We start from the raw sequence: 15,089 nt of genomic DNA on the forward strand, positions 1-15,089 counted from the left end.
ACAACTATGGCCCCTTTATGATGTGAGGACTTCAACTCCCTGAATTCCTGAGCCAGTCACAGATCGTAAAGGGCCATATTTGCCCACCTCTGGAATTGACTATAGTATGCTTCTGAACAACCTTGCTGGATGAGGTAAGATCCCAGGGGAAGGTGTCGTGTGTTGATTCTATGTTTCTCCTTGTGGATAGATTTTAGACAGTATATTTGGGGTGGGATTCAAAAATTTTAGCAACCGTTTCTCTGCCTGGTTGCTGGGTGGGCGTGACCACTCAGCCTCCTGCACCATGGCAGAGGGGGTGTTTTGCCCTCCCCAGGCTCCAGGGGCTTTCCTTGAGCCTCTGGGAGGGTGAAAATGGCCTCTCCCAGGCTCCAGAGGTCCTGCGGAGGCCGGAAACTGGACTTCTGAAACTTTTGGGAGGCCTGTTTTTCACCCTCCCAGAGCCTCTGCACAGGCCCTGCACTTAGCTGGTATCCAAAATGGGCTGCGTGGAGACTCCTGGGAGGGAAGGGGCCGGGTGGGCAGGGCCAGCCAGTCCTTGCAACTATCAGTTCGGCGAACTAGATGTACAATTAGCATCCGGTTCACCCAAACTGATCCAAACCCCACCCCTACTTCCATCTTTGAATCTGGTACTTCATTATCTGCACAAAATCACTCAGAGAAGCCACTTGATTTCAAAAACTCGGGTTCTTTAATGTCAAAACACGGGATTTTGTCAATTACACCCTGAAAGGGGGAAAAAAGGGGAAAGCAGGCAGAGAAGAGACATTTCTCAAGAATCTCTTCCCTACCTCCCAATAAACTACAACTAGCTTTACTATGCTGTAGCGACTTAAAATGAGAATTTCATGCAATTTTTTTTCCGATTTTTTTAAAAGCAGCAAATAAACCCACGTTTTACTTTTACTAAAGGGTGCCAGGTTGTTCCATGGGCAAAGATTAAATATAGGTTTCCATTTAAATACACAACAGTTACACCGTTCACAAATCTAGAAGGGATGAGGAAATTATAAAAGTGATTGTATCACCTGCAAAGTTCCAGTCCTTTTATTTTCTCAAATGGGAATCCTGGTGAAGACTATAATGGCGCTTTGATATTACTGTTCATATCTACCATATAAAACCAATCTTCTGAATTTTGTTAAATTCAAAAGTTAAAATCATATTCCACCAGTCATTTCGTGTCTTTTTAATCTCCCTGCTAAATTTAGCAAGATTCCATTCAGGGTGCAAATCTTTAACCCGCTGGGAAAAAAGAACAGTCAAGGAAAGAAGAGTCCATTGGTAGCCCAGGGGTGGGCTTCAAAAATTTCAGCAACGGGTTCTCTGCCCGGTTGCTGGGTGGGTGTGGCCATGGTGGGTGTGGCCTAGTTGGCTTCCTGCACCATGGCGGGGGTGTTGTTGTTTCACTTTCCCCAGGCTCTGGAGGCTTTCTTTGAGCCTCTGGGAGGGTGAAAGCTGCCTCCCCTGGGCTCCAGAGGCCCTCTGGAGGGCAGAAATGGCCTGTTTCCAGCCTTCTAAGAGGCCCGTTTCCTCTTCCCTGAGCCTCCGCATGGGCCCTGCACTTACCTCGCATCCAAAACGGGCCACGTGGAGGCTCCTGGGAGGGAAGGGATGGGAGGGGCCAGCCAGGAGTGGGATTTGGAGGTTCTCCGAACCGGCCATAACATTAGCTACGGGTTCTCCCGAACCTGGACAAACCTGTAGCAGCCCACCCCTGTAGTAGGCACTATCTCAAAGCACAGGGAATCTTTCAACAGGCTCACTTGATTCAAATGGCGATAAGGAGGGAGTCATGGAGATGTAGAACTTTATCAAAGGAAGCCACACTTCTTTTTCTATGCCAGTTGCTCTATCACATTTGCTTAAATGTCTTCTGGTTTGGAAGTGGGTAGTTGGCCTGTTCCCAAGTCACATATTCATGCGTTCAAATTAAGGCCTGAACAGGACAGCACAGAAGGTAACTGACCATTGAAACGGGATGAAATTTCATCAGCTTTCTATCTTAGACAAATGTGTTTATGTGGGAGACAGAGAATAAATGTCACCCTAACAGTCTTCCCAGCAAGTGCAGAAGTTGGATCAAAATTCCTTCCTGATTTAAGAGTAATTAAGCAGTCCAGCTGCTTAATTGTAGATAAAGAGGCTTGCTTGGTGAGGGGTCCTTGGTGCCTTCTGAACCTGGTTGTCTATGGAGATTCTCAATCATCCAGATCATGGGTAACCCCAAAGTTACTTTTCAACAGGCAACTGGACTTTCTTTGTTTTTGCTTGAAGGCGTTTTGCTTCTAACCCAAGAAGCTACTTCAGTTCTGAGCCTGGTTGTTTGTCTTGCAGACGTTTCATTAACCTAACTAGGTAACATCATCAGTGCCAGTGATTAGCATTGATGACGTCATGCAGTTTGGGTAATGAAACCTCTGCAAGAAAACAACCAGGTGTCAGGCCTACAGCCATCTTTTCTTTTGGAGCCTGCCACACTTTCTATTATTCTGCTATGCATTTTCTATTGTGGGGAAATGGGAGGGGGGATTGTAAGGAGTGCAATGCTGTGTAGCCATAACAAAATTCTTTCTAGAAAGCCAAGGTCATCCTTTGCACCTCTGAACCGACCAGAACTGGATGGGTGGAACTGCCAGCATGGCAGTGAAAGATTGGACCATGTGATGGACTTGTGAGTGTGGGGGCAAGATCTTGAACTTTTAACTAGGTGGGGAAAACTGGGAAGCTTCCAGATTCGGGTTTTCCCAGATGTGCCAACATGGCTCTCTTAATAAATTGGAACTTTGAGCAATGCTTTGGCTTGGACTCTGATTTACTTTTGGGTGCTATTTGGAACTCTGACACCAGGCTCAGAGAGCACCAAAGACCCCTCATTTCAACCCTGAGCTACAAATATTCCCCTTTATAGGCTTGCTTGGATTTTGAAGACTGGGATTAACTCATCCAAACTCTGGGTGTGTCTCCTTTAGTTTTCTTCACAGGAATATCCTGCAACCATTCTTTGGATGAGAAAAATACATTTCATACAGTCCTCAGCTAAAAGCAGGATGTGCAAGATCTGATCCTGGCACTCTACCTATGCATCCACGTACAGAAATTCCCAATTGCAATTCCCAAGAATCTTTATTATTTAGAAATTTCCATTAGTTTTATTTTGGAAGTGGCATTTGGTGAGTGTGTCCTCCAGGGTTGTGTTTGTAGTAAAGATGCTCCTGCAAAAAAATGGCACTACAAATAGCTGTTGAATTTCAAGTTGTACTGTAACAAGAAATGATACGAAAAACTCAGTTATTGAGGAGAACAAAGGAAATCCTGAAAGAGTCTTTCTTCGGGGTGAGATTAAGAAACACCACAGCGTTTCATTTCAAGAAAGATATAGCTAAAATGCTTCATAAATAAAAGATACAAAATCCACAAATGCACCTTTTTGATGTCACAGGCAACTGGAAGCACAAACCTTTGTAAATCAAATCACTGTCCCAGATTTAAATATTGGTTCATACAGCACAAAAAGTATCAGAATAATTTACCTCCGGGCAGATGATAATAGTTTTGTACTAGGATTAAATTTATATCCACATCTTTACAGAATCTCTTAGTTTATGTAGGCAAAGAGCAGCTGGAACTGGTGGGTTGAGTCATCAGCTTGGAGTTGTTATGTTCCCAGAAATGGTCAAAGTCTAACCCCTCTTAATTTCTGTGGACACTTATCACCAATTAAGTACTGAACTTTAGTTGACTAGATTCTTGTGTGTAGGCTTGAATAAATTTTCTGTGTTGCAACTTAATGTATGGTATTGATCTTTTGCCCCTGACAGCTAATAGGTTATATTTTATACTCCTGAGACCACATCAATCTTTTAGAGTATCTCTGACTCTAGATGTATATTTATCCTTTATATATTTGATTTAATTGTCCTTTGCTAGCACTGTAAGTAAAGAAACAAGTGCTCCTTGGTTTTCCTTGCATACAAGTGGAGAAGATAAAACATGAAAGAATGGAATCTAAATTCACCCAAGTTGAAAACTGTTCTTTTTTCATGAACTTGAAAGCAATTTTCCAACCACAGATTGTTTTCCTCTTTTCTCAGCCATACAAGGTGCCCATCCACACCATCTAATCATCTCCTAGGCACACAGATGGTCACTTTTGCCCTTCCTCTTTCTCTGTGGTTATGGCCTAGAAAGGCAGTGTCCTCCCTTCTCTCTTTTTCATCATTCAATGAAAAGGCCCCTCTCTAGTCACACATTTTCTATGGGTCCGCAGTTTAGCAGATAATAGTTCTGGCTGCAACCTCCATCCCTTTGCAAAAGAAAAAAAATCACGCTTTTTGCAGCTCTGGAAACTCATAAACCTAACACATGCAGAGCGATGCAGCTTAGGGGTAGCTTAGCTCAGCAAACGTGGCATTTCCTTTCCCACTTTCACTGCAGCCTCCTACGGCTGCAAATCCAGGTCAGACATGGCTTCAGACCTGGGGAACAGTTGGAGAGGTCAGAAGATCAAACTTGATCAGTGGCTTGGCAATCACCCGAACCTCCTCATTTAATGGGTTGGATTTTAAGTTCACACACTGCAGAGACTCCATGGAAGCAAGTTTCTCAACAGGAACATCTGTAGGAAGAAGAAATGTAACGTCAAACGCACGTTCATCTACCAATGTCTCTTTTAAAATTTGAGAAATCGGTTCATGTTGCTAACAATCAGGATATATATTCAATATATTCAAAACATTAATTTGAAATACATTTGAGGAATGTAATGCAGTGACAAAACTATATGAAGAAGGCCCGAGGTTCAGCCTTAATACAATACAATACAATACAATAGCAGATTTGGAAAGGACCTTGGAGGTCTTCTAGTCCAACCCCCTGCCTAGGCAGGAAACCCTATACCATTTCAGACAAATGGCTATCCAACATCTTCTTAAAGACTTCCAGTGTTGGGGCATTCACAACTTCTGGAGGCAAGCTGTTCCACTGATTAATTGTTCTAACTGTCAGGAAGTTTCTCCTCAGTTCTAAGTTGCTTCTCTCCTTGATTAGTTTCCACCCATTGCTTCTTGTTCTACCCTCAGGTGCCTTGGAAAATAGTTTGACTCCCTCTTCTTAGTGGCAAGTCAAACTATTAAGGAGAGAAGCAACTTAGAACTGAGGAGAAACTTCCTGACAGTTAGAACAATTAATCAGTGGAACAGCTTGCCTCCAGAAGTTGTAAATGAACTAACACTGGAAGTGTTGGACACCTTTAGTTGGGCTGGGAAAGGCTCTTACATTACATCATGGTATATCACTGCCAGTCCGCTATTCAGATCTAGGATACACCTTTGTCATCGTTGTCGTCCCTCCAAATACATTTAAGAACTGATTGCATATTCCCCTTTTAAATTTGCATCTGTACAGAGTTAAGGCAGGTGCAGCCACCCATAGATAGAAAAGTTATAAGCTGGACTTCTGGGAAAGCAATGACATTAAAGACAGCTTTGCTTTTGGCAGAGTTGATGATTGTCATAGAACAAGGTGCCAACCGATGGATTGACATCTCAAAACTTCTCCCCAGATGAAGGAGAGGAGCTGGATCACCCGTAAGTGCTCTATACAGTTCCTCCCTGCAAAGAAACCATAAAATAGCAGTTTCCTACAGATTTGTATTATTACCTGATGTTGGGGAAGATTGAAGGCAAAAGCAAAAGGAAACAGCAGAGGATGAGATGAGATGAGATTTGGGCAAACCCTGGAAGATAGTGAAGGACCAGGGGCAGGGGTGGGATTCAGCTGGTTCGGGCAACCCGGATGCCAATTTTATATTTGATTTGCTGAACCAGTAATTGTGAGGACAGGCTGCTCCTCCCCTCCCAGGAGTCTCCACATGGCCCATTTTGGATGCCAGGTAAGTGCAGGGCCCACGCAGAGGCTCTGAGAGGGTGAAAAACGGACCTCCCGGAAGTTCCGGAAGTCTGGAAAGGGGCCTGTTTCCAGCCTCCGGAGGACTTCTGGAGCCCATGAGAGGCCATTTTTGCTCTCCCTGAGGCTCAAGGAAAGCCTCCGGAACCTGGGAAGGGTGAAAACTATTGAAGACTGAGCTGATTGAAGAGACGGGGAACGGCTGAGGTAACGAAGAACAGCTTTATTTAACAGAACCAGCTAACAGGTAACTATATACAGAGTTCAGCACCTCGCCCTGCTTGACAGCTATTTATACAGGAGCTGTCAGGCAGGGCGACCCATAGGAATGGTGTAAACAGCCCACGCTCAGCCAGCCGCGCCTTAGCTAATCAGGCGCGGCTCAGCTGGAGCCGGCTGTCATTCGTAAGTCAAGGACTTGTGGCCGGTCGTAAATTGAGGACTTAGGACCGGTCTCAAGTCGAGGACTTACATTAGGATTTAACAAAAACGCCCCCTCCCCCATGGTGCAGGAGGCAGAGTATGCCCAGCATGGCTATGCCCACCTGGTTGCTAAAAATTTTAAATCCCACCCCTGTCCAGGAGGCATGGTGTGCTATAATCCATGGGATCGCAAACAGTGGAACATGACTTGTGACTGAACAACAACCAGACAAGTTGGGCGTACTGGGAACTGAAGGACAGTCAACTTTGTCCAAGCTGCAGCTCAGAGCCTTCAAATGAAATTAACTTGTGGGACACTCTTTCAAGAGAGTAAAGGTGAATTTTTAATTTGCTGTTGTTTTTAGTAGCTCTAAATGAATGTGTCTTGAATAAATTCAAATGATGCTTTAAATATTTGCTTACACATAAGATATGGGACAAAGAAAAGTGTTTTTAAAGAAAATAAGCTACTGTGTGAAAAGTAAAGAAGTATGAACCTGATTTACTTCATTAAAGTTAATATATACATGTTGTTATTTCTGGTAATTCTTAATGGAGTATTGCTGGTAAAGACTGAATGACAAGACTTTATCATTTGTGTATAGGTAAAAGATAAGGTGCAGTGCGATGCGGTGGTTCAGTGGCTAAGACGCTGTGCTTGTCGATCAGAAAGGTGGTTTGAATCTCTAGTGCTGCGTAACAGAGTGAGCTCCCATTACTTGTCCCGGCTTCTGCCAACGTAGCAGTTTGAAAGCATGTAAAAATGCAAGCAGAAAAATAGGAACCACCTTTGGTGGGAAGGTAACAGTGTTCCGTGCTTCTTCGGCGTTTAGTCATGTCGGCCACATGACCATGGAGACATCTTTGGACAGCATTGACTCTTTGGGTTTGAAACAGAGATGAGCACCGCCCCCTAGAGTCGGGAACGACTAGTACATATGTGCGAGGGGAACCTTTACCGTAAGAGATAAGATATGCAATGAACAGATCTTCATCTTTGGTTGAACTTGAACCCAAGGTGCTTTTTCAAGAGGCAACTGGACTTTCTTTGTTTTTTCTTGAAGACATTTCACTTCTCATCCAAGAAGCTTCTTCAGTTCAGTTGCCGTTTGAAAAAGCACCTTTGAGACAACCATGACCTGGATGACCAAGAATCTCCATAGACATTTAGCTATTTTGGTTGAAATGTTAGAGAAGGTAATAAGTTATTGAAATTGTCTTGATGAAAAGGGAAGTCATTTCTTTCTTTTTTTCTTTTTTCTTTTTTTGTTATTCTCACTTTTTTTAAACTTTTTATATTTTTCTTTGTCTTGGTTTTTATCTGTGTATTTTTCAACTTTAACAAAATTATATATATAAAGGCTATAAGCTAATTCATGCATCTTGAATCCTGAAGTGAATGCGAATAATGTAAATAAAACTTACCCAGATTGACTTTGGGTTTAATTTAATAAAAGGCAGCTTCCTATTTTAGTATTAAACTCACATACAGATAGAAAAAGCACCTCCGTTTAAAAAGAATTCCCCAAACCTCAGATAATAGTTTGAAACAAAAACTTTTAGTTTGAACTAAATATTTAAATGTCTTTATAGCAATGCTAAATATTTGTAACTAATTTTCAGTAGACTGAAAAATACCTGTTTTCACCCTGTGATGTCAAAACAACATTACAAAACATTTAATAATAAAAAATAAAAAGGCTAGTTTAAATTAAACAAACAAATTACCCATCCCAATGACAAATATGATGGCTTGTTTTAAAGGACTATTTTAATAGTCGGACACAATTTCTTCAGTCTCCAGATGAAACATATTTAAAACATGGCAAACATCCAATGGCGAAAACAAAGGGAAATCTTCAATACAATAGGTGCCACATCTGCGGAGCACATATTTGTTCCTACTGATGAGTTTTTATTTTTATACTCTGTAATAGATTTATCCCCTTTTAGAATGCCAAAGTCTCCAGCATATCCACATTGTCCCCAGTGAAAAAACTACTTAATTAACGCAAAAGCTAATTTTCTCCCACTTAATAAACATCTTTATGTAAATTCAATGCTTTTATCTGGCTTTATCAGTGTGGTACAGACAACCTGTTCTAAAAAACCTAGTTGTTATTACCCTTTCCGATGATTTTTTTTTTTATGCCAAAGAAATGCTCTAAATTGAGCTAGTATGTATTAAGCAAAATGAACTTGGTAAGTATCTTGGATAGGTGACTAGATAATAATCCCAGAATTGTAAACTAGACTAAAGGAAATAATCGTAACAAAAAAGCTTAGACATTTAAATGATTTACCTTTTAGGATTAACAATTCTCCTCCATCAGTTGCTTGCAAGTACATATAGCTTGCATAGAGCTATATGTAGTTCTATGTTTTGCTCTTTTTCTTTTTATCTATGTTGTCTGATGTAGCACCTTGGTCCTGGGGAAATGTTTCGTCTCACTGTGTACTGTACTGTATATTGTTGAAATGAAAATAAAACCTACTTGACTTGACTTGACTTGAGAGGGATGGGTGCTAACTTCCTACAAGAGGTTTCTAATTATATAATTATGGAAACATTTTGCCATCTCACTATTTCAGACTGTATTGCAATAAATACAAGTTACTAATGGTTCAATCTGTTTTTTAAAACAGTATATTTAATGATTTGGGGCTTGCTTTTATGACAAACTGCCTTTATTTCAGAAAGTTACTTAAAACTATAAACTATTGCTGGGCTTCTCTTTCAAGATGAAAGAGCGGGTGGGTGGGAACAAAGATCAAAAAGTAAATTTAATAAAATTACTGTTTTGAAGCTTGACTATCCTACCCAAGGTCAGCCAAAGGGTTCTTTGTAGCTTTTATGGGATTGCTTGCATGTACATTATGCATAGTTGCACATTTATGAGTTTTCCCCCTCAGGGATTCTGCAGTGAAATATGCATGCATCTTTTCCCCCCCTGAATCTCAACACTTTTCAAAAATAGGAACGCTTTTGCTTAGGAAATGTGGAGGAACGGGTGAGAATTCTTTATTTTTATTTTTAGGGCAGCCATCGCTACCCAATTAGAGAAAACCTCCATAAAAAAGGTGGGGAAGCAAATAAAGTTGTCAATTAAAATTAAATATCCTTGCATTTATACAAAGCTAAAATACTTGGCTTTTGCTCACTTTTGAAGACTGGCCTTTTAAGAATTCAATTGCAGTAAATATTGCCTGCCCCACTTTGGTTCTTAGCAGTTTTATCAGGTCAGAGGACAAATTCTGAAAGGTTTCTTTATTCCCTCTAACTGGAAAATCATTTAAGGGCAGGAGTCATTCAAAGCTATTGTTGACCACTGCAGATTTAAAAATAAAAGTTAAAGGAGCCAAGGGAAGTGACAGGTTATGGAAGACCTTTTATTGCTATTTCAGAAAAACACATATTAAGACAGATGACTCTGGGGCAAACTATCCTTTAAAGCTGAAATAGGAAATCAGAAAGACCAAGCTGGAAACAGATTAGAGTTGTTTACCAGGGGAGAAAATGTATGTCTCCCAAATTAAGAAACTTCATAGTATGGCATAAATAGTAGAGGAACATATTATCTTCTTTCTTTCTTTCTCTTTCTTTCTTTCTTTCTTTCTTTCTTTCTTTCTTTCTTTCTTTCTTTCTTCTTTCTTCTTCTTCTTCTTCTTCTTCTTCTTCTTCTTCTTCTTCTTCTTCTTCTTCTTCTTCTTCTTCTCCTCCTCCTCCTTCTTCTCCTCCTCCTTCTTCCTTTCTTCTTCTTCTTCCTCTCCTCCTCCTCCTCCTCCTCCTCCTCCTCCTCCTCCTCCTCCTCCTCCTTTCATTCTTCATAAAAATGTCTGCATGTGTGTGTATGTTCCAGCAAAACTCTGGAACACCTAGAGCAATTTCAACCAAACTTGGTACACAGATGACTAATTAAAGAAATACTGTGGGGGTAAGACACCCCTAAAGCCCCTCGGGGTGTGTGTTCTGTTAAGATAAAGGCTGTTGTGCCTTAAAATGGCTTCTACTGTACAGCACAGTGGAGTTGCCATAATAACAGCTTCACAGTACTCCACAAGGGGGCTCCCTCTGGTAAGAGGAAAAATCCAACCTTAGAAATTACATTTGGTCCGGACATTTGTGAATGTCTAGAACAAGATTGAAATAAACAAATACCTGGGCAATGCCAGATTAACAGCTAGTATCTATCTAAAAAGGTTGCATCATGGCAATTGGACCAAAGCTTGTTTACCTGAGACATTTCATTATTCATCCAACTAACTTCATCAGTCAAAATAAAAAATATATAGTTAGCACATTAGGGTTAGTACATTCCAATGACTTTTTGACTCTGTCCAACTAATTTTTTATTTTGACTGATGAAGTTACTTGGATTAGTAACAAAGCATCTCAGATTAACAAACTTTGGTCCAGTTGCCATGATTTTACCTTTTCAGGTACTTTTGGCCTGGATGATTGAGCCTTCAATGACATAGAGAAACAAATGTCACATATTTCTGTGGCTCCATGTCACTAGACAGACAGTATAGTCCAGTGGTTAAGGTGTTGGAGGACAGTTTGAGGGACACAGATTTAAGTCCTCCTTGGCTATGAAAATTCATTTTCCCTTGGTTCAACCTTCCTCTCAAGGCTGGGTTAAGATTAGAATTTGGAAATAAAATTAGGATCTTGGAAAAAAGTTAGAATATACATGTAATCAATAAATATTTCTCATGTCCTTTGGAATTTTTTTGTCAAGAATGTGGTTGACTTAAGAGTGATTGATCCCCCTTTGCTAAAAAATGAGACTGAAAAAGAAAGATACAAAATATGGGCTTTGCGTTTCACAAAGCTTTTTGTACTGATAGTAGTAAATTGCTCAACCTCAATTATTCCTACTCTATTGTTACTATTAGATATTTTTTTAAAGTTAGCTCCACTAGAGATACTTTGTCCTAAAATTTCAGCCAAATTTCAGGCAAACTTAATTCCCCATTCAGGTGGCCTTACAACCAGAATTTCCATTCCAACAATTGGACAATCTAATTCCAACAATTGGACAATCCAATTCCAACAATTGGACAATCCAATTCTAACAATTGGACAATCTGCAGTCTGATCTAAGCATAGTACACAAAATTGTCTGCTACATCTTACCTGTCAACAACTTCTTCAGCTTCAACCTCAATAGTACACGGGCAAACAATCAATACAAACTCAAGGTAAACCGCTCCAAACTCGATTGCAGAAAATACGACTTCAGCAACAGAGTGGTCAACGCCTGGAATGCTCTACCTGAACGTTGTTACATCCTCAATCCCTCACAGTGTCAACCTTAAACTGTCTACCGTAGACCTCACCTGATTCCTAAGAGGTCCGTAAAAGGGGCATGCATAAGGCACCAGCGTGCCTACCATCCCTGTTTACTGTCCCCATTTATTTGTAGTCATTTCCTTCGTTCATGTCCATGCTCATACTTACACCTGCTATCTTGTACATGTCTGATGAACTAATTAATAAATAATTTTTTTAAAGGCAGTTGTTAAGTGAGTTGCACCCAATTTTACAACTGTTTTTGCTACAGCTGTTGAGCGAATCATTGCACTTGTTAAGGGAAACCTGCAGTCACTAAGCAGATCTGGCTTTCCCCACTGACTACCGTGTTTCCCTGAAAATAAGACAGGGTCTTACTTTCTTTTGCCCCACGAAATATGGCCTTGGGCTTATTATAGGGGGAGGGCTTATTGTTTTGGGGTTGCCGGGCAGTTGCTCCCTTGCGAACTGGCTCCCGAAGAGCTGGGCACAACCTCAGGGACGAAGCAGCCATGAAGTGACCACGTTCATGAGCAACCGCCCGGCAAACCCCCTCTCCAGCGGGGCAGAGCGCCATTCACTGACCTAGGGGGTAACCCTAAGGTGCCAAGGCACGTGGCACTTTGCCTGCTCCCCAGCTCCCGCAGCTTGGCACATTCGGGATACCCCCTAGGTCAGTGCATAGAGTTCTGCCCGGCTGGAGAGGGGGATTGCGGGAGCGCCTGTTTTGCCCCTACCGCGCTCCAAGCATAACTTCTTCTCCAGCTTCCAAACTCCAAAACATGGCTGCCATATCTTCCAGCAGCGGCCCTCTAGGAGTGGGCTCTATGATTGTGGGCCGACTGCCGGACAGAGAGTCTTCTGGACAGAGAGTCTTCCAGCAGCCAGCCCACAACCATAGAGCGCACTCCTAGAGCAGCCACTGCTGGAAGACTCACCAGCCGAGTTTTGGAGTTTGGAAGCCGGAGAAGAAGTTATGCTTGGAACGTGGTAGGGGCAAAACAGGCGCTCCCGCAATCCCCCTCTCCAGCCGGGCAGAACTCTATGCACTGACCTAGGAGGTATCCCGAATGTGCCAAGCTACAGGAGCTGGGGAGCGCCACGTGCCTTGGCACCTTAGGGTTCCCCCCCAAGTCAGTGAATGGTGCTCTGCCCGGCTGGAGAGGGGGGTTGCCGGGCGGCTGCTCGTGAGCATGGTCACCTCATGGCTGCTTTTCCCCTGAGGCTGTGCCCGGCTCTTCGGGAACCAGTTCGCAAGGGAGCAGCCGCCCGGCAACTCCCCCCTCCGGCCAGGCAGAACGCCACTCCCTAACCTAGCAGTTTCCCAAAGGCACCAAGCAACATGAGCGCCTTTCCCCCCCTCCGGCTCCCATGGTTTGGCGCCTTCGGGATACCGCTAGGTCGGTGAGCGGTGCTCTGCCTGGCCGGAGGGGGGGGAATTGTCCAGGGAGCTTATTTTCGGGGATGGATATATTTTTGCCCATGCAAAAAATGTGGCAAGGCATTAGTTTCAGGACAGATCATATTTTCGGGGAAACACGGTATGTGAGGAGCCAGCTGGGAAGGTGCTGGTTGCCAAATGCCCAAATTTTGATCATGTGATCATAGGGATGCTGTGATGGTCATAGATGCAAGAACTGGTCATAGGTCAATGTTTCATTTTGAATGGTCACTAAATGAATGCTTGTAGGTCAAGGATTACCTGTATATGGATAAAGATGAGAGCACAATCTATTCTCCAAGATCTATTGCCTCCCTCTGAATATGTAATTGCCAACTTCCTTGTCTACTAATGAAAAAAAGTGTGTATTGGAAAGCAGGAGCTGCCATGCTAGAAAATGCTACAGACAATCTGAAAGAAATAAATTTAACTATCACTCTGGAGAAGTCACTACTTTCTTGCACTACTTGGAGCGTGAGATCTTCCTTGTTATGACACAGACATATATTAATGCTAAAAGATAGATTTACAGTTTATGGGGGTGTCTATGAGAAGACAAGAAAACACAATGGATTATTTCTCATTAAAAACACTAAAAAGACTCAGATTTCTTGAGCTATATTCCTTATTTCAAGAAAAAAGTATTGAGATTATCCATTAGTGCTATACAAATGTATGGAACAGACCTGATGCTTTCAATAAACCCACGAACCAAAAAAAAGCTGTACCTTGCTTGTCCATCTTAATCCCTAATATGTTTATCTAACCCCAGACACTTTGTGGGTGGTGCGGTGGTTAAATGGTTAAGATGCTTGGCTTGTCAGCTGGAAAGCCATCAGCTCAGGTTTGAGACCCGAGCACCATGTGACGGGGTGAGTTCCCCTCCGTGCCCCAGCTTCTGCCAACCTAGCAATTCGAAAGCATGCCAATGTGAGTAGATAAATAGGCACCACTTTGGTGGGAAGACAACAGCACTGTGTTACGTCATGCTGGCCACATGACTGCAGAGATGTCTTCGGAGAGCGCTGGCTCAATGGCCTTGAAATGGAAATGAGCATTGCCCAACTAGCAGAGTAAAATCTGCAGGGACCTCTCTTTATCTCTCTCTCTCTCTCTCTCTCTGTTTACCAAACACTTTGTATATACATTTTTTAAAATATCAGTCACACTGGATTTGGTCTTAAAGGTAAAGGTTCCCCTCCCACATATGTGCTAGTTGTTCCTGACTCTATTAGGCAATGCTCATCTCCGTTTCAAAGCCGAAGAGCCACCAATGTCTAAAGACGTCTCCATAGTCATGTGGCTGGCATGACTAAACACTGAAGGCACACAGAATGCTGTTACCTTCCCACCAAAGGTGGTTTCTATTTTTCTACTTGTATTTTTACATGCTTTCGAACTGCTAGGTTGGCAGAAGCTGGGACAAGTAATGGGAGTTCACTCCGTTATGCAGCGCTAGGGATTCGAACTGCCGACTTTTCTGATCGACAAGCTCAGCGTCTTAGCCACTGAGCCACCACATCGCATCACACTGCATCTTATCTCTTATCTATACACAAATGATAAAGCCTTGTCATTCAATCTTAACCAGCAAAACACCATTAAGAATTACCAGAAATAACAATATGTATACATTAACTTTAATGAAGTAAATCAGGTAATAATACAAACCTGTAGGAGACTGCTATTTAATTGTTTATTTGCAGGGAGCAACTATATAGAGCACATGGGTGATCCTAGCTCCTCTCCTTTATCTGGGGAGACGTTTTGAGGTGTCAATCCATCTGTTGGCCCCTTGTTCTGTGACAGTCATCAACTCTGCCAAAAGGAAAGTTTTGTCAAGGTTCTGACGGATGCCCTAATTAAACCAGGAGCCTCGAGCCAAGTTTCAAAAGAAATCCAGTTATTTATTAGGAGCAACATGTCGCACATACCCAAGTAAAGTCAGCTCTGCCCCATGTAATTTACGGCCAAAGTATGACCCTGTTTCGCCTCTCCTGTCAGTCACCGCGTCCCTGG

At 42.3% G+C, this 15,089-nt stretch overlaps 1 protein-coding gene across 4 annotated transcripts in view; it reads right to left on the reverse strand.

Annotated features, from left to right (window-relative positions):
* Positions 1 to 671: 671 nt before the first annotated feature.
* The window catches only part of LRRC20 (leucine rich repeat containing 20), a 155,114-nt gene continuing 140,696 nt past the window's right edge, over positions 672 to 15,089 (reverse strand). For all 4 annotated transcript variants that reach the window (XM_081955844.1, XM_081955845.1, XM_081955846.1 and 1 more), the window contains exon 5: positions 672 to 4,621. In XM_081955844.1, the coding sequence (XP_081811970.1) occupies positions 4,476 to 4,621 (146 nt within the window). In that variant the 3' untranslated portion in view covers positions 672 to 4,475. The remainder of the gene's footprint in view (positions 4,622 to 15,089) is intronic.

The sequence above is a fragment of the Natrix helvetica genome (genome assembly GCF_964273705.1).
Source record: "Natrix helvetica genome assembly, chromosome: 5".
NCBI lineage: Eukaryota > Metazoa > Chordata > Lepidosauria > Squamata > Natricidae > Natrix > Natrix helvetica.